At 47.1% G+C, this 18,205-nt stretch overlaps 2 protein-coding genes across 2 annotated transcripts; one reads left to right on the top strand and one right to left on the bottom strand.

Annotated features, from left to right (window-relative positions):
* Positions 1 to 652: 652 nt before the first annotated feature.
* Positions 653 to 5,609, top strand: LOC119437258 (calcium channel flower-like). The gene is made up of 5 exons (XM_037704297.2): positions 653 to 944; positions 1,650 to 1,734; positions 3,060 to 3,185; positions 3,646 to 3,753; positions 4,455 to 5,609. Exons 1-5 carry the CDS (start codon positions 833 to 835, stop codon positions 4,558 to 4,560), a joined length of 537 nt encoding a protein of 178 aa, XP_037560225.1. The 5' UTR covers positions 653 to 832; the 3' UTR covers positions 4,561 to 5,609.
* A 7,899-nt stretch (positions 5,610 to 13,508) lies between these two features.
* Positions 13,509 to 14,938, bottom strand: LOC119437257 (alpha-(1,3)-fucosyltransferase C). Its single transcript, XM_037704296.2, has one exon. The coding sequence runs from the start codon at positions 14,681 to 14,683 to the stop codon at positions 13,583 to 13,585; it is 1,101 nt and encodes a 366-aa protein (XP_037560224.1). The 5' UTR covers positions 14,684 to 14,938; the 3' UTR covers positions 13,509 to 13,582.
* Between the last annotated feature and the right edge of the window lie 3,267 nt (positions 14,939 to 18,205).

Below are 18,205 nucleotides of genomic sequence, written 5' to 3'. Positions count from 1 at the left end.
TAGTGGAACCAAATAAGCATAGAATGTGTTTTCCCAATACCTGGCTGAAAGTATTAATGATCATATGATGCATAGGATTAATTGGTACAACCATACATTGGAATGGCATACCAGTGTGCCCAGGTACCAGTGTGCATCGTGGTCCATGGATCATAAACCTTGGGCCATATTTTGTAATTATCCTGGTCATTTTCCATAATTCTCATCCTTTGCACTAAGTGGCTTACTACCCTGGTAGTAACGGCGCCACGGCGTAGTGCAAGGTAGTGACAAAGGGTGAAAAGAGTGGAAAATCAAATGAATCATTAAATGCAGCCCCTGTGTTCGTTAACTTTTGGCTCCACTTTCTAACCATGTGAACGTAGAAATTTCAAATCCTCGTTATCACCGTTGTATTTTATGGAACGGTTCTGAAGTATGTGTGTTCCAAACGATTTTTCATTACATGCCAAACCGAATGGGGGTGGCGGGGGGAGGAATCTGGTAGGGGGAGGGGAGGTAATAAGTTCGCGCTGAATGTAACCTAGTACGTCTGAGTCTAGAACGGAGATACGAGAGGCCAACATAAGCCAGGCATCAGTCACATCTACCAGCCTGCCACCATCTACCAAATCTATTACCAACTATTACATGTTGACCTTGTATGGTGCGCGGAAGCGGAAGCAGGAAGTACCGTCACTGCTGACGTTAGTTCGCAGTGGGCGGTAGGGGCCGCAGCCGCCGCAGTGACCGACCGCACGGCGCGTTGGCAGCTGATTTCTCAGCAGCGGCAGCCGCCTCCGGCTGTTGCGCTATGTGAGCTACTTCATTAGAGCACGCCGAACTTGCAGGAATGTTTCCCAACGTCGGCAAAATTGACGATAAGGGCCCCGGCGGCCCCAGCGACGACGCGCCGTGGTGGCTACGGTACTTGGGCAGGTTCGTAGGAACTGTCAGTGCCCTCGGTAAGCCTAATCGAATTTTTTTTCTTCTTTCTCGACTTCGCAGAGCTGTAGTACTTTTCTTTTGAAGTTGTATCGCGACTGCACCTCGAGGAGTGATGCAGCTGACAAGCCTGGTACGCTTTATTCAGAAGGATAAAGCCGGCAGTGTGAAGCGGTTGCATATTTGATGAAGGACGAGGTGTAGCAGCTCATTGCCCTGCTCGAGTTGCGCGATTGTTACACATATTTTTAACTGAACTAATCGCGTGTGACCACTGGCCGTATGTTAGCACATTTTTTTTAGCGCGCTGACGTTTAACGGTCCTTTATAAACAAATAATTCTTCAACTTAAACTTTAAAGCGGTCGAGATTGATTTTGAACGCAGGTGCCACTGCGACAGCTGCTCCGCGATGTCGTGAACAACGCAAAAGGTTTATGTGGAATATTCGAGACTAGCGCCACGAAAGTTTCATAACAGCGTGACGCTGCTTCATTAAAACTAACTTTGAGCCCATAAGGAGAGCGTTACGCGCACTCGTTTGTGAACTTCCATTTTTTCAATTCACTCGTAGCACGATATAACTTGTCTTATCCGGAAGGTTGTTGTTGCCTTTTCCGACACCATTCGACGGACAGCTGTAGTTGCTGTAGTGTGTTACGAGAAAAGGTCATCCGGATGGTGTTTGGGTGCACTCATTTTTTTTTTTTTTTTCCTTCGTTTCAGTTGCCATTGGTCTGGGCGCGCAGTTGGCAGTTCTCTCTGCCATCACCATATCATCGGCATGCCTTTTGGCCGCTATTCTGCAAATGTAAGAGGCCACATGTAACCTTTTACGAATTAGTACTTAGTGCATCAGGACACTTTATATTGCTGACAGTTTGTATCTGGAAATGATCTGTGTACAGCTGTTCCTTTTGTGTGGCGGATTAGAGAGAAGCAATGCAGTGCATATTGCATTTATCCACTGACTATGCTCTCGTGCTCTCGCTTAAACATCAATAAAAGTACTGGGTAAATCACAGTGCGATTTCTTGCGTTGATACCTTGTTGGTAGGGGGGTTCAAATAGTGACATTTTCGAATCGAATACCGAATGTTTTCTAATTTTTAAGTAAGGGAAGTATACAGTTTGTATAGAGGCCATATAGTTAAAAGAGGCTTCCATATATATATATATATATATATATATATATATATATATATATATATATATATATGCATTTAAAGCCACTCACTACTGGACGTTCAGTCAACCGAGGAGCTCGTCAATTAATGTTTTTAGTTAGCTGGTGCACAATCGTATTACAGTAAAGTAACAAGAGAACAGCACTTCACATTGTTTAAAGGTATGTAAATGTGATAAGACTGGAAAATAATTTGCTTTGCATTAATTGGGAAACAAATTTGGAGGCTGCTTAAAAACGAGCCATTCCTTTTGAACACTGGAGCTTATTGAGCAGAAGTTAACTGCCTCATGTGCTTACTCTGGAACTGGCGCCTCTGTACAATAACCAGAGCGCTCCTGCAGAATCATTCGAAACAGTCAGCACTGTAATTGATTTTTTCCCCCTGAGGCTCCAATAGGTGCTGTTATCCCTTATATTCACCCACTGTGGTGGCATATTGGCTATTGTGTTGCACTGCTATGCTTGAGGTTACGAGATCAAATCTTGGCCTCGCCGGTCACATTTCGATGGGGGAGAAATGTAAGAATGCCCAGGTGCCGTGCATTGGGTGCATGTTAAAAAAAAAACACGTGGTCTAAATTAATCTGGAGTCCCCCACTACGGCATGCCTCTAATCATACTATGGTTTTGGCATGTAAAACTCCAGAATTAAATTTTTTTTAATCCCTTTATTCGAACAGAAATGTATATTCGACACTTTAAAATGTGAATCTCGTTTATTAATCCAACACCGAAGGCTGTATTCAATTCGTATTCATTTTGAATATTTTCAAACCCCTACTTAATAGCTATAGGTTTCACTCTTAGCAATGCAAGAAATTTGTAGTGCATGCTTACTATGTTCTTGTACTATGTTATTACTGACGTTAGGGCAGGAAAAGGAAGTGTAGCTGCATGTTTCTAAATGAACGTTGTTAACACATACTGATACAAACTTTCTCCTCCAGGATTGTTGGCATGATGGTGGCCCTGATTGAGGCACCATGTTTCTGTGCTTTTCTGGAGTTCGCCCAAGCTCCAGGCAACTTCTTTGACCGCAAACCATACTGGTACAAGGCGCTTCTGTACGGGGTGTAAGTGCTGTGCAGCTTTGATTACTCATCAGTGTACTTTAGGCCATTGGGTTACACTGTGCCAAACCTTGGAACAGTGGTCTCATGGTGGAAGTGATATACACATTTTAACGGGCACAAAGTTTAAATTAATGTCATTTGTACTGTCAGTATCAAAAGTTTTGCAGTGCAGGATCAGTGTAAAAGCTAAATTCCTGTAAAGCCTAGCCCCAGAGCTCGGCATTCAGTTTGTTTGCAGTAATATGTGTGACAAGACAGTACGGTGTTCCACACATTTAAAGTTGCATGCTCAAAGCAAGCCAGAATTGAACTTTTTCACAGAGGCCGTGCCTATGCCCTGTAAACTTGCACCAACTGTGCATGCTACCATGTGTCCCTCAGTTCTTTCAAGTTGTGTGTCCAGGTTGGAATGATTAGAGTTATACTTGTTATGATAACATGTTCCTATATATTGTTACAGGGGTGGTGTGCTACCTGTGGCACTGTGCGGTGGCGTGACTACTTTCTTTGGTGGTGGCTTGGTATTTGTGGCTGGATGCATTTATGGAATCATGGCCATGGGTCGCAAGTGAGTGTGTTATAACGCAGATATCGTTTCATTTCTTGGGTATAAGAGCTTAAAGGGATTACACTACATTAGACAGAGCAGCGTTGAAGGCTACAGCACGGAACCGACGAAGACAAGAGACGCACAAAGTACGCAGACACTTCGTCTTCGTCGGTTCCGTGCTGTAGCCTTCTACGATGTTCAACCAGCAAGCCCAACTGGTTACTTTGCTCAACATCATTAGATAGAGTATTCATTGAGATATCCAGGAGGGAGCAGCTGATAAGACGAGTGCGAAGGAATGACCCCCTGATTTCTGATTAACCAGTGTGGATAAGGAAAGTGTACCAACAGTCAGGCATTGGTTCCTTGGTTCCTTAATGCTGTCGTACACTTCAGACAATGTGTGCTTATGGTACTTCGGGACACGAGGCTAGCATATATGTAAGTGTAGTGTAGCATTGTGCGAGGAAATTGTTGCTTTAACTCGTAAATATAGAAACTTGCTCCAAAGTTTATTCCAGTCTCTGAGTAGGATGATTACTCACTTTTTACTTTGCCAGAAGAAGTGATTTAAGCTAGGTGTTTTAGCTCACTCGCTGCAGTCACTCCCTTGGCATGCTGTAAAAACATTGCTTGTATAATTATGTATGATGAAGCTGCTTTAGTACACACTGTGTGTGTGTGGGCATTCCGAAATGATAACCTGTTGCCTTTTGTAGAGCCAGTGCCGATGAAATGAGAGCTCGTGCCACAAGTACCGCCAACCTGGTTCCGTCCAGTGGAGACGTCGAGGCACCATCAGGGGACAAGTTTACACCCAGCTAAAGGCAGCTTAAAACAAGATTCAGCCATCATTCTGTTGAGGTCTGGAAGCTGTCTTTATTTTTGCTGCAAACTCCTTCACATTCTTATTGTCTGTAGCTTGTTCAGGCAGCATGATAATCTGACAGATCATTCCAGTTGAGCAGAACAAATCTTCCGCCACACACCATTCTGAAGCTGTACAATGTTTCAAAGGTGTTTGAACGACTTTGATTGGTGTTGTGGAGTCGGACGAGGGAGGGTGTGGGATGTGCAGGACAATATTTTGTCACTTGTTCTTTATATCCACTGTGTTGCCTAAGGCTTTTGTGTCGGCTAATCACTTCCTTTTGGTGTAGTTGCACAAATGTTCTGGCATATCAGTATGTTCTTGCTCTTTTATTTTTTTAAGGTGTTAAAGGAGGCACTCTGCTCAAGTCGACATATGCGTGCAGGTATTTTACATGTTTGGGTGTTTTCTCGCTGAGCACGATTTCTCCATTATATACATAATCTCTTCGGTGATATTTGTTGTGTTGCTGCACTTTTACCTCCTTTTATTCGTTTGTGAAGCCTGTTTCCAGAACTTGTTGGGAAGTGCTGCTCAAGGTATTTAAAAGCAGCTCCGTACTATGGTTTTTGTCAACCTGAATTACTGCCACTGGGCGTCTGTAATAGCCTTCTGCTTCGACAGAAGTGTCTTGTTGGTGTAAATTGTCCCATTCATCCTGGAATGTTTTTGTTTTTTTAAACATATTTATAGACTGTGTGTGTGGGAGTGTGAAAATGCAGTATAGTAGTCATTGGGGTTAAGCAGCTTGATCTAGCCGAAGCAAGCCAGTGTTTTATGCCACGTTTGGATTTAGGCACAATGTATAATGTGTGCAAATGGCACCAGTTCATAGCATACACACGCAAGGTAGGTTATTGTAAAGGTGCAGCATGTGTTGTAACTTGTGTACTGAGGATCAAGTTTGTAGCAACCCCAACCAAAGTATACTGCTCCACTTACATCTGTTCACTGAATGTGCTATGTATTCATTGTGTGGTGAATAAAATGTGCCTAAAATGTGCCAGCATGAGAACGTTCTTTTCATTGGGTGCCAGCAGAATTTCTAGATCTTGCACCTTGGTAAGCGTATGTGTTTGGTCAAAATTAATGTGGATTCCCCCACTACGGCGTGCGTCACAATCATCGTGGTTTTGGCATGTGAACCCTAGAATTTAATCTTAACATTTTTTTTTATCACAGTGTTGCCCATTGTAAGCATAGCCCTGTGAAGGCACTGCGAATACTGCTGCATTAATCCTTGTATTGTTGACTTCAAGCCCTAACCTAATAGGCAAAAGTAAGTCTGAAGATTCAATGTAATCATTGTCGGTGTTGCTGTGGCTGCTGAAGAAAAGTTCTGGGCAGTTGTGCACTCGGAAATTTCTGAACCACAGGAACTGCGCATGGCGAGATTTAACAGGAGCCGTCAATCAGCTGCACAGCATGAGCTTATGCCTACAGTTGCATACATAATAGGCAACAGTACGAGGGTTGAGACCCTTCTTGCAGTTCACATTTGTGACCGAAAAGTAGTGTATCGTGTATGAAAGATATTAGGAATGCACCATGTAATTCGATGTGAAATTGGGCATCTTAATTTCATGTCTCAAAATATGACATTGCATGAAAGGTGTCCGAGATCTAAACCTATTTACCCCCAAACGAGTGGAGTACCATATTTCTATGGCCACAGTACATCACTCGCACTAGCGACCAAAACGGTACATAGCCTATGGAAGCACAAATATGCATAAATGTGTTGATTTGAAGAAAACTTCTGTCCACAAGTGGCAGTTGTAATATAAGAGTTATGTCAAAGAATGTTGCAGATAAAAGTGCACTGGGAGATGTGCAGAGTGCAACTTATATGACCACGCCATAGAATTTTATACAATAATTACTAGAAGGAAATCTGGCACTAGTGTCTATGGGAGCTGCAAGCAGGGCAGTTCTGCCAGCATGAGAATGATGGCTAGTACACAGATTTGCCTAAACTTATGGCGTTTTTCACTGGTCGATCTGGAGCAGGATTTTTTGCTTCACGGCTGCGAATCCGAATTTCACTGGTCATTTCGGATCGACTCGCTCCATGCAGGATCGCTCTCACTTGCTCCGCTGCCGAGACTGCGGATTCAGGCGGAAATAGGACGAGAGGATACGTCACTTCTACTCGCTGGGGGACGGCGATCTTGGTGACCATACAAACATGCAGAGCGAAAGTCGATTTTTGTGACGTGTGTGCGCAGACTTCCAGTACGATCCAGCGCGGAGCATTTTCGCTCTCCGCTGGCAGATTAGGGTTGGTGAATTGCGAGCGCTCGCTCCAGGATTTCGGCAGCCACTCCAGATCGACCAGTGAAAAATGCCATTAGTCATTGTGGCTTCAAAATGCTTCGCGACTTTGTAACTTGTCATTTTTCAACAAAGTACTGTGTAATAAATTAAACATTACTATTGTCTGACAGCAGGATTCGAACACACGACCTCAAACACAGAAGCCCGATATTGAAACCATTATGTCATTAACACAGTGCATCAGCAAGCGGTATAGAACACCCTTATGAATTACTTCGCGGGCAAGCTAGCAATGAAAAGCCAATGTAATTTCATTGAAAATTTGGGTAAATGAGCAGAAAAACAGTTAAACTTGTTTGGAACAAGAAACATTGTTACCAAGTTTAACTGTTTTTCTGCTGATTTACCCAAATTTTCAATGAAATTACATTGGCTTTTCACTGCAGTGACTTTTTCTGGATGGCTATATATCCCTTCAAGGAGGGTTTAGGTGGGAATTTAAAGTTATCAATGGCCCAGTAATTAAACTGCTGGCATGCAACATTTCACGTGTATGTCACCCACAGGGAGAGTACAACCTACAGGCTGACATGAAATGGCACTGCTTATCTATCGTTATGCCCTCTTAAAGCAGAAGCAAGAATGAATTTCCAAAATGCTTTTATCATGGAGAATCTCCCGTCATCGGCTCAGCACTGCTGTCTTTCGTAGCGTGATGACAGATACAATACCAATATGTGTTCCACTTAGTACAATTGAAGTGGATGGCAAACAGTACACATCTCGGCTCCTTGATAGCAGCAGGGTGATCCTGTTGCGCATCTCATATTTGCGCATCTCATTCCGAGAAAGGCCACCTTGAGAATACTTCAAGTGCATTTTCTTGGGATAGTGCCTAAGGTGGCAGTGCACTATGCAACTTGAAGAACCACAGCAACTGCGCATGGTGAGGTTTTGCAGGAGCTGCCAATCAGCCAAAGTGCAGCACCAGCTTTATGCTGTATATTTGATTTATGCTGTAACTTAATTGGATCAGTTTTGAACACACAACCTCTACTGATGCATTTACATGCTGTGTGCCACATTTTGACGAGCCGCAAATGTGTGCGCCAATGCACTCGGGTGCAGTGTTTTTCATGCTATTTTAACAGTCATCCTTTGTGGTGCCCTCTGCTACTGGAGGTTTGGAAAAATACGTTCTAGCTGCTATGTAAGCCGCACCAGTAGGCTTTCTTCATCAAGATCTCGAGGGACACACCTTTATTTGCTAGGCATAAAGAAATTCTAAAGCGGCGCAGCTCATAGGCGCCTGTTCCTGCGGCGAGCGTCGGCGTAACCGAGCGAACGAGCACAGCGACGAATGAAACAGCAAACGCAGGTTCCGCTGCACAAAGCGGTGGAGGAGGGTATGGCGAAAGCGTGAGAAGAAAAGCGTGCTGCGGCGACGATGGCGCCAGAGTAGCGCGCGTCGCCTGGGAGGTCTGTCTACGGCGGCTGGTGCGAATCGCGCCCACGCGCTGCCTCTCGCGATCTCCCGATTAGCGAGGCAGTCGCGCCATACTTCTCTCCGTTTGCAACGTGCTGCACGAGACAGGTTGTCCGCGCCTGCCAATATATCGCGAACTGAAAACGTATACAAATTTCGCATTAGATACTATCGTAATCGTCGGTGAATTTTTAACATCCCTGATTGCAAATATGACTGGATGCTTTCTCTCCACAATGCCTAATGCAATAGTTCCCAAGCTTTGCTAGTCTGCTGCCCACCAAATTAATAATGCGTGTCCCAAGGAAGAGAGACAAAGAAAGAATGGAGTTTCCTACGGAAGAATCTGCCATTATTTTTTGTTCTTAAATTAATCTTAAATTAAAGTAATTAATCTTTTCAACTTTACAACCGCAATGTCAGTGTAAAGCACACTTTGAAACCGTTTGTGTAGCTATTTCCGCATTTAAAAGAAAGCCGCTGTGGCACGCAAGCAAAACTGATATTTTCAAATATCATTTACAAACTTTGAATTCACATTGTGGCCATAAAGTTGATAATTAGAATTGTCAATCAATATAATCGCTTCAATAATAAAATGGTGGAGGCTTCTCCATGAAGTTGCTGCAAAACAGGTGGTTTCGTCCGCACAAAAGGCTTAGCCTTTTTTTTTTATCGTCTTAACTGAGACACTCCGTTTTCAACTAAACTAAAGGTGGTTGAGCATCTTACAGTTGGTGTAGCGCAAGCTAATTTTCTTGAACTGTGCTAACGTCACCACAGGCTCACTTAGTCCAGTCGAACCTTTACAAAGTTTCGTTCTAATAATAACAACAGCAATCCGTCAACAATTAGTGGTGGTTGAGCTCTCAGTCAAGATGTACCAACACGCCCCGATAATGGGTGTAACCGACGCAGTCGCGAAACGAGTGAAGCCTTGCCACTCTCGCAGTTCCCATACAGGGGAGAGGGCGGAAGAGGGAAGAAAACAGCGGTTGCGGGCAAACTGAAGGTGGAGCACGGTACGCCTTTTGCTCTTTCTGAAAAATAAACGCCATACAAATTTATCAAGCGGACAACTGATGCACAGCGTGCAGACGCGAAGCGGTCGAACGTCAAATCAACACTTGTGTGCCCGCCGCGGTAGCCTGACTGCTATGACATTGCTCGAGGTCGCGGGTTCAATCCCGACCGTGGCAGCCGCATTTCGACTGGAGCGAAATACAAAAGCCTTATAGTGCACTTATATTTAGGTGCACGTTAAAGAACACCAGGGTGTCAAAATTAATCCGGAGTCCGCCACTAGGACGTGCCTCATAATCCGATCGTGGTTTCGGCATGCGTACAGCCTCGTAATTCAATTAAAGTTTAACACTTCTGCCACGATTCGATGTGCCATGTGAGGCAGTGATAATGCTCAACCTTCTCGGAGGTTATGAACAGTGGCGCCTCAAGCTAACACGCCTTCCTATGTCCTGTGTACTGCGCAGACAAACAGCAGTGGTGCACGCAAGGTAACGTTCAACATCAACTCACCACTCTCGTATTGCACTAAACGCTGGGGAAATTACACATTCGCCGTCAACATCGCCGCTAATTATCGTTAATCAAATTTAGCAAACACCATACAAAGCTTCGCTTACATCGATTCCCACAGTGCGTGGGATCCGAATATTTATTTCCCCCTCCTTCTGAATAACTGAAAACAAACCGAAAAAAAAAAAAAGAAAAAAAAACTGAAAAAGTTTAGGCGGCAACGACGCGATAGTGGGCTTGAAGATCCCGTTGAATACCCTTAATTTCTAGCGTCGATTAAAGTAATCTCTTTCGCTGATGTTAGCCTCCCATGATTGCCGCCTCCATAGTTCAGTCTAGCTGAAACAAAAAAGAAAAATTAAGCGCGTGCATTCAGCATGCATGTATAGTGGTTGTTGCCTTTTAAATATGACTGTGCCCTCAGGAGCTGCAGTTGCCCTTTTTTTTTTTTTTTTTTTTCTATGGCAGCAGGCTTGAAAAAAATGTCGATTTCGTCACATTAGCAAATTAGTGACTTTGCAAATCGCTGACTGACGTTATCTAAGTCGTTATCTCGAAGACGTCGCAGTTATCGTGACTAAAAATGCATACTTGGACTTTTCCGCGCACAGAGAAATGCTGAGGCAGCCGACGATGACGCTGATAACGCCGAAGAATCCTAGTGAAGCGGGCTCTCGAGATAAAGCTATTTCTACTTCAAGTGGCGTCGGGAAGAAAGCCAAGAAAATGAGGGTATACAGTCGACAGCAAAAGTTTACGGAGTACGCGAGCGTGTGCCAAACGCTCGCTCTGCGTCACGTGCCTCAGCTGTTGTCGAGAGCAGCGGTGCCGGAAACGTGTCCGCTTGTTCGCCGGCGACTCAATTTTCTTGCTCTTTGTCATGCAACGCAATCTTAGGAAGCCGTGGCGACGTGCATGTCTTGAAAGGCATCATTTCAAGTGATATCAGCCGCGCGTGACATTGGGCTGATATCAGTGCGCGCTGCTGGGCCGGGAGCTTTGCGTGAAGAAACACGGTAACACTTCCAAGAAACCAAACTACGCAGAACCAGGCATAGGATCTTCAAAGTTAACCTAACTCTAATTTTAACTAAAATCCGAAGCTACATAGGTGCGCAATATCTGCTTGCACGGGCGGTTTATGCGCTTCGGTGGACAATTTTCGGTGCCTATACTCGCCGGATTTAGCCGCCCTGCGTATTTATTATTATTATTATTTGTATTATTATTATTGTTGTTGTTGTTGTTATTATTATTCAAATGCAATCTGGTGCTCCAGGCGTGGCATTTTCATCGCTGCTGAAGCGCTTAACAGAAGAGGACTTCAAAGGGTACGTCCTGCAATGGAAGAAGAGGTGGGACCAGTGTATTGATGCATGTATCCGCATTGTGACTGCAGTGATGTATCTGAAAGCTTGTGAATTAATGTTTTAAAGCGTAATAACCGCACTAACTTTATTTAATATGGGACAGACCTCGTATCTTCTAAGCCGCGCTCCGGGCAAAAACAAATCTGCCGCAACTGCAGGCACACTCGCGAGAGATTTACATAAATTATGTAACCAGATCACATCTCGCCGAAAAACGTTACTGATTCACAAACATGACAAGCTGTGACTTCAAAGCGATAAAAAAATAGAAAAAAAAAACGCGATAACGGTGAGCAAGATACAGTGATCCAGGATTAATTCATAGGCGGAAAGTATGCACTATATATATAGTTGCCTCTTGGAATCGTTTTTAGCCCTGCTTCCTAACGCGCACATGGGTCAGCGGTGCTCGCACCATGCATTTGGACAAGACGTGATGAGCACGGAAGGACTTAATGCGACGTTTACATGTCATCTGAAACTTTGCCCAAACCTTCGTGCCGTTCACCCAGGCACTGTCAACGACAGCCCCCGTGGGCAGGCTGAGGCACGTAATGGAACGACAGCTCAATATTTCATCGGTTTCATCGAGCGGCCGCACTAATTGGAAACGTCACCACGTGATCAAGCATGGCGCGGCGCCCACGGGAGAGCGGTGACTGTTCTTACGGCCCGGTACGGCGCTGTAAGCAAAAAAAAAAAAAAAAAAAAGAGAGAGAGAGATTGAATAGGGCCATAGTCCCTCAAATGATAGGGCGTTGTTAGAGAAACAGCATGCGCAAATCTGCCTGACACAGCGTTCTTGACAGGAAAGCCGCGAGCAGTTAAGAGAGATGACGATGATTGTTTGGGGACAGGATAGGTCCCAAAAGGGTGTAAACGTTTTAAGAGTGAATAGGCGTGTGACAAAATTACACCCTAAAGGGTGTACAATTTTATGAGTGTATACTTTCACCTGACTCGATCGCGCTCCAGTGTAGCTTCGTGCTATCCATTGGCTTTCCTCTTGGTCGAGAAGCAAGATACTAATTCTTGGCAAGCCGCGCCTATGAATAAATAAGCAAGCAGTTTCTTCGCAACGCGCAATTGCATTATCGGAATCAAGATTTAAAAGGCAGAAGCCAAAACCGTGCGAAGTCTATGTAGCTGCGGTGACGACAGAACAAAAAAGAAAGAAAGCGCAGTAATTTTTTTTTTTTTCTTTAGCTGGAACGGTCGTCGCGACGGACGGTGCCACTGGTGTATCAAATAATGTGACAACGACGCGTATTCAAATTTAACGCGAAGAGAGCAAACAGGCGTTGCATTTACAAATACCATTTGCCGAATGCCACGTTTGGACAAAATATTAGTGCGAATAATCGCGGTTTAGCCCAAAAAGTCTGCCCCCCTGAGCGAAGCAGCGATTCCTTACGCTCGATTCTATGCCACTCTTATCATCCACCGTTCACGGCCGTCTGATTCAGTTTATAACGCGAGCGGAGCGCTGCTGTGACCACTGACGAAGCGAGATAAGGAATAGCATTGGCATAGAATCGTTATATACCGGCCGCAGTCTCCCTCTTTACCGATTAACTAGACCTTGCAAAAATCCATGAGGTCACGGTTAAAGCCCCTCCATCCACGCGCCACCGCCGCTTCTATATATATATATATATATGGAGGGGCTTTAGTCACGGTGTGCTGGTCCGGGAACTAATTCTCAGGAGAGCGCGCGCATAGCTTTTCTATATGGCCTCTGAGATCGGGCGGTGCGATTTCAGAGACCATGCTTTACTGGCATACAGTTACCTCCTCTCACGGCAAGAGCTGTTTTGCTGTTGCAGAATCACATTCCTTCTCAGTGTCCCTTTATTAAAGCGCTTCGTGAACAATCAGTTTAGCATGACGGCCCACATGAGAACGTTCCGATGTGTCGACTTGCCGCATGCATGCCGTTAATTATGATGAATTTTACGTGCTAAAACCATGATCTGATTATGAGGCACGCCGTAGTGGGGGAATAATCTAAGTGCACGAGTGTTTTCGCATTTCGCCCCCTTCGGTATGCAGCCGCCGTGGCCGGGATTCGATACCGCAACCTGGTGCTTAGCAGCCTAACACCATAGCCACCAAGCAACCACGGCGGGTGCATGCGTGCCGTTGGTCACAACTACACCGAGGTCACAAGTGAATGTGAGCAGGTGGAAGTCGCCGCCCAAAGCTACATATGTATATGTAAGAACAATGTGCGCATCTTTTGATATATAATGAGACGACGACAGGTATACAGTATTTACAAAAAGTTCCACTAATCCGCACCAAGCGCTAGTATCTAAACGTTTTCTTCCACGTATAACAGCGAGCTCGCTTGAACCACCATTCATTGAAATCGCCGTACGCCTTGACCGGCGCAGACGAGTTGTGCAGCATTCGGCAGAAGCCGCACCCGAAGTCCTCCCAGGCGTACGAGTAATTCTGCCTCCACGCGTGGTAACCGTTGTACAGGCGCACGTCCGCGGCAACGCGCTTCATGTGGTCGGCGAGCTGGCGCACGTTCCGGAACGCCAGGGCGTCGATGTAGGAACCGGGCGGCGCTATGCGGCTGTAGTTGGCGCCGCCCAGCACCACAGGCACCATGCCCCAGTTCAGCGCGTTGAAGAACTTCTCGGTGACGTAGTCGGTGCAGATGGAGTTCTCCAGGGACAGGTAGTAGTAGTAGGTCTTGGACGCCTGCCGATAGCAGCGCTCGGCCATCTTGGGCAGGCACGAGGCGCCGCCTTTGGCGCCGCAGGCGCCCACCACGTCCACCTGGACGAACTTGGAGAGCTCCCGGACGAAACCCTCGCGGTTGCTGAACGTCTTGCAGTTGCTCACTAGCCACAGGGCCTGGCGGGTCTTGTTCGCCCACCAGTTGCGCGGCGGCGGCGGGCGGGCCGCCTTCTGCAACCAGGGCAGCACGTTAACGTCCGAGTCGGAGCGGTACGTGGCCGTCCAGTTGATCGCGCTCCGCAGGGCGTCCGGCAGCCACGACTCGTAGGCGGGCGACTCGTGGGTGAAGAGCGCCCAGCGCTGGCCGCGCGGCCGCTCCTCGGCCGTCGGCAAGTCGTCGGCGCGAACGTCGCGCAGGTGGAACACAACCAGCGCGCTCGCGCTGAGGGCGCTCCGGTTCGACGTGCGCACGCAGGCCGGCTCGCCGCCGCCGCACGCGATGGGCTTCAGCTCCGTGCTCCACACCCGGTCGCGGAAGAACGGCGTCCACATGAGGATGATGGGGGGATCGGCGGCGGCTGCAGGCTGCCGCCGCACCGCCGACGAGAGCCTCGCGCTGCTCCCGCTGCCGGGCAGCAGCACGTAGACGCCGGCGAGTACGGCGCCCGCGAGCAGAACCAAGACGCACCTCGAGGGCACGCGCATCGAGTCGTGCATGGCAGCGCGCGACGGTTTCTTTATCGGGCGCGCGCCGCAAACCCCCGTCCGATCTAAAGCTCGCTCCTCACATTTCAGCGATACGCGCGGACCACGCAGCGCGGTAGCTGCGCGTGCTCCTGCGACAGCCGCATACGACGCACCAATGCAGCACGCGCCGCTTCGTCGGGGCGCATACAAAACGCGGCACGAAGGAAGCCGACTCGAGCAAGCGCTTCGTCACGAAACAAAACGAAAAGCCAAACCCGCGCCCTCCGCACCAATGTTGCCAGACTATGCGCCCTGTACGACGAACATCGGGCCGAAACCCCGCCCGACGAAATTCGAGTCGCTGCGAACGCTGCTTTGCTGCTGCCCCGCAGCGCCGCAGAGCGTTGCAGAGCAGATTGTTCTACAGGGTAGTGCGCGCGTTTGGGCACTTTCGGCCGAGTAGGGCTCAGTGGAGTTATTTGAGCGATTTCTTCCGGGTAGCTTCAGCCGCGTTGCCGTACGTTCAAAATGCCTCAAAATTCTTAGTTACTTATACAACTGGGCGAGATGTGCGCTATACGTTGTAATTTGAAACTTGTAGCGTTATTTTGCCGAGTGTTCCATGCCACCTTTTAAAAAGACAAAATATTTAAAGCTACTAAGTGCCATTAACTACCGACGTTCACCGTTCTCTGTTTCTTATCTCACAATTTCCTCGTCTTATCACAACTTTTACTTCGCTGTCCTTGGCTGCGTTTCCCTTTCCTTTGGCACCCGTTCAACAGACCACCGATTCTCCGCCCTTCGCAATCGATGATCTGCCCATTGCAACTCCCACTTCTTCAATATCAACTAGGATATCAATATACACCCGTTTACTTGAGTCTCTAATCCACACCGTCTTTATTCCTGGCTTTCAACGTCACGCCCATCATTTTTCGCTCCATTGCTCGTCAATCGCGCGGCCATTTTTCAAGCTTCTTTGTTACACGCCCAAGTTTCAGCCCCGTGAGTTAGTGCTTAATTGTTATGATGCAGCGCTTGTGCATTTTTCTATTCAAATATAACGTTGGTACGCTGCCCGTTTGTGGCTTGGGTATGGCTGCCACATCCACGCTCCAAGTAAATTTTTTATTCGCCTGGAGACTACCAGAACAATATTAGTGCCGAGGCTTACACGGCCGCGGCCAAACCTGAAAGTGGGAGCATTTCGGGAGCGCAGCTACCACACCCGAAAGAAAATACCCGTCGGTGATGCGAGTCATAGCGCCTAGGCTGGGTGGCCTAGGCCCGAAGTGTCGACACATGGCAGCCGTTCCGCAGGCGTTTTGCAAACCACCATCGTCTGACCTGTGCTTTCAGGTTGAGATAACGGTAGGTGAGCGTTCATTGGGCCCAACGCTCTATGTATGGGTCAGGGTGGGGGTATGGAATCCCGTTTGGGATAGAATTGAATGGGAATGACTCATTCCCATTCAAGTCTATCCCAACCGGGGCGGTAGACCCATCTTCGATACCCACATCCTAAAGCCATACGCGTTTTCCAAGAGCGGCGGTGGCGCGTGGATGGAGGGGCTTTACCCACACCCAGGAAAAAAAAAAAAAAAAAAGCGATTATCAGCATAACATGGACTGTATTTTTCCCAAAATATCTTGAGCAAAAAATAAAAAAAAAGTTTCGTAGTCGGACACGCGAGGGCTATTGAATTTCACTACACAACGAGAAATCGGGGCGTGAGGGAAAACGTTGCCAAACAACTAGTGTGTCGCGAATCGTCACCATTCTTAGTAGAAAAAAAAATTAAAAAAAAAGTTGCAGTGGCTTAGCTCGGCTATGCCAGGATATACGTAGCGTTAGGAAAGGTTCAGCTGATTATTCTTAGCTTTCCTGGTTGTCTCCTACGCTCAACCGCTAATTGCCAGGCAACTACTTCGGGATCCGATGAGTCAAGCTTCTCCGTTCTTCTGCGCTGTTGAGCAGCATTTGTGTTCTCCTTCTCCATGGCTATACCACACTGGCAAACGCCAGTCAGAAGCGCAGCGGCTCCAGCGCAGTGTCAGACGGCGACTGCACAGCGAGCGCGCGCCGGCGCCAGTGCGTCTACCACGGCATAGAGTTTCTAAATAAAAAACGTTATAGTAATATGAAACTCTATGTACCACGGCTACGACGTCACTCCTCTGGAATGCGCAGACCGGCGGCGGCGGAGTGCGCGAGGTGCCGGCTCCGGTGCGCAAGCCGTGTGACATCACTGATCCTTGCGCATGCGCAGCACGGCTCTTGATGTGCCGCGCGAAACGGGCTTGGCTAGGCCAGTGTAGCTAACGCTACAAAAATGCAAGCCTTGCAGCAGTGCGTGTAACAGTAGATTTTTGGCAATGTTTTTCCTCACCCTTCCCGCAGTCGTGCCCCAAATGCGGAGCCATTCATGCTCTTTCGACCACATGCTCTGGCTGTGCCCAGCCCTAGAAAACTACACTTGCCACCAACATACCTGCCAAGTTCGAAGAAACTACATCCGGAAGACCTTCGGACCGGGTGGGGGGGGGGGGGGGCTGTAGGTTACCCCCCCCCCCCCCCCCCCCCGACGTCTATATTTTCAAGTACTCACAGGGTGAACTTCCTTACAAGTTTATGTACTGATATACAAATGACCACACGAACATCAATGTCTCAATTTTGCAAGCGTTTCGTTGTTGCTCATTCTGTCTTCAAAAATTCTTTAAAATTTAATTAAATTTTTGGGTCTTACGTCCCACAACCACCATCTGATTATGAGGCACGCCGTAGTGGGCAACTCCGACTTAATTTCGACCACCTGGGGTTCTTCAACGTGCACCCAATGGACGGCAAATGCAAGTTTTTGCATTTCGCCGCCAACTCAATGCGGCCGGCCGCGGCCGAGATTTGACCCGCGAACTTGTGCTAAGCAGCGCAATGCCAAAGCCACTAAGAAACCACGGCGGGTGTTAAAAATTATTCAGATAATGTTTGATTGTAAGAAATTTCATTTCTTTCACATTTTGCGAGGATGACGTTTCCCAGCGTCTTAGACGAGCGGCACTGCGTCCTCGTATTTTTCCCGATGTTAAATTGCCGCTCGCACTCTGCATTGATCTGTGGTATCAACAAAATACCCAACGTCACTTCGGCTGAGCACTACATTAAAATACTTGAAGACACTTTTTGCGCTAGCGGTCCTTGCTTTTAAAGCCATGACTAGAGTTCTAGTACACTAGCTATGACTGACCGTAGGCCTACGCAATGCCAGAGCGGCTGACGTCAAGGAGGAGAATGTTGGAGAGTCTAGTGTTGCTAGTTGCGGAACGCGGCATTCGTTCGCTAGCTTAATGAGGGTAGAACCACTGGGGCACCAAACAACTCCGTCAGCGTAAGTAGCGGCTCTGCGGTTAACGAAATTGCGCATGTATAGGGTTTCCCTACTTTTTCTTAACAATGTTTTGCGCGATGAATACAACTCTTCTAGTACACTGTAGCGATGAACTTCCAACTGGATTGGATTGGGTTGGATTATTTTTGCCAATGTGGCC

This window comes from Dermacentor silvarum, chromosome 1, assembly GCF_013339745.2.
Source record: "Dermacentor silvarum isolate Dsil-2018 chromosome 1, BIME_Dsil_1.4, whole genome shotgun sequence".
Lineage (NCBI taxonomy): Eukaryota > Metazoa > Arthropoda > Arachnida > Ixodida > Ixodidae > Dermacentor > Dermacentor silvarum.
Note: the sequence above shows the minus strand (reverse complement) of the source record. Positions and strands in the feature narration are given on the sequence as shown.

What these genes read in the sequence shown, in the direction of transcription:
- LOC119437257 (XM_037704296.2), bottom strand. Translation starts at nt 14,683, where the DNA reads ATGCACGACTCGATGCGCGTGCCCTCGAGGTGCGTCTTGGTTCTGCTC.
- LOC119437258 (XM_037704297.2), top strand. Translation starts at nt 833, where the DNA reads ATGTTTCCCAACGTCGGCAAAATTGACGATAAGGGCCCCGGCGGCCCC. An exon ending in AGGAACTGTCAGTGCCCTCG is followed by an intron (nt 945 to 1,649) that starts GTAAGCCTAATC and finishes CCTTCGTTTCAG; the next exon opens with TTGCCATTGGTCTGGGCGCG. An exon ending in AAGGCGCTTCTGTACGGGGT is followed by an intron (nt 3,186 to 3,645) that starts GTAAGTGCTGTG and finishes ATATTGTTACAG; the next exon opens with GGGTGGTGTGCTACCTGTGG.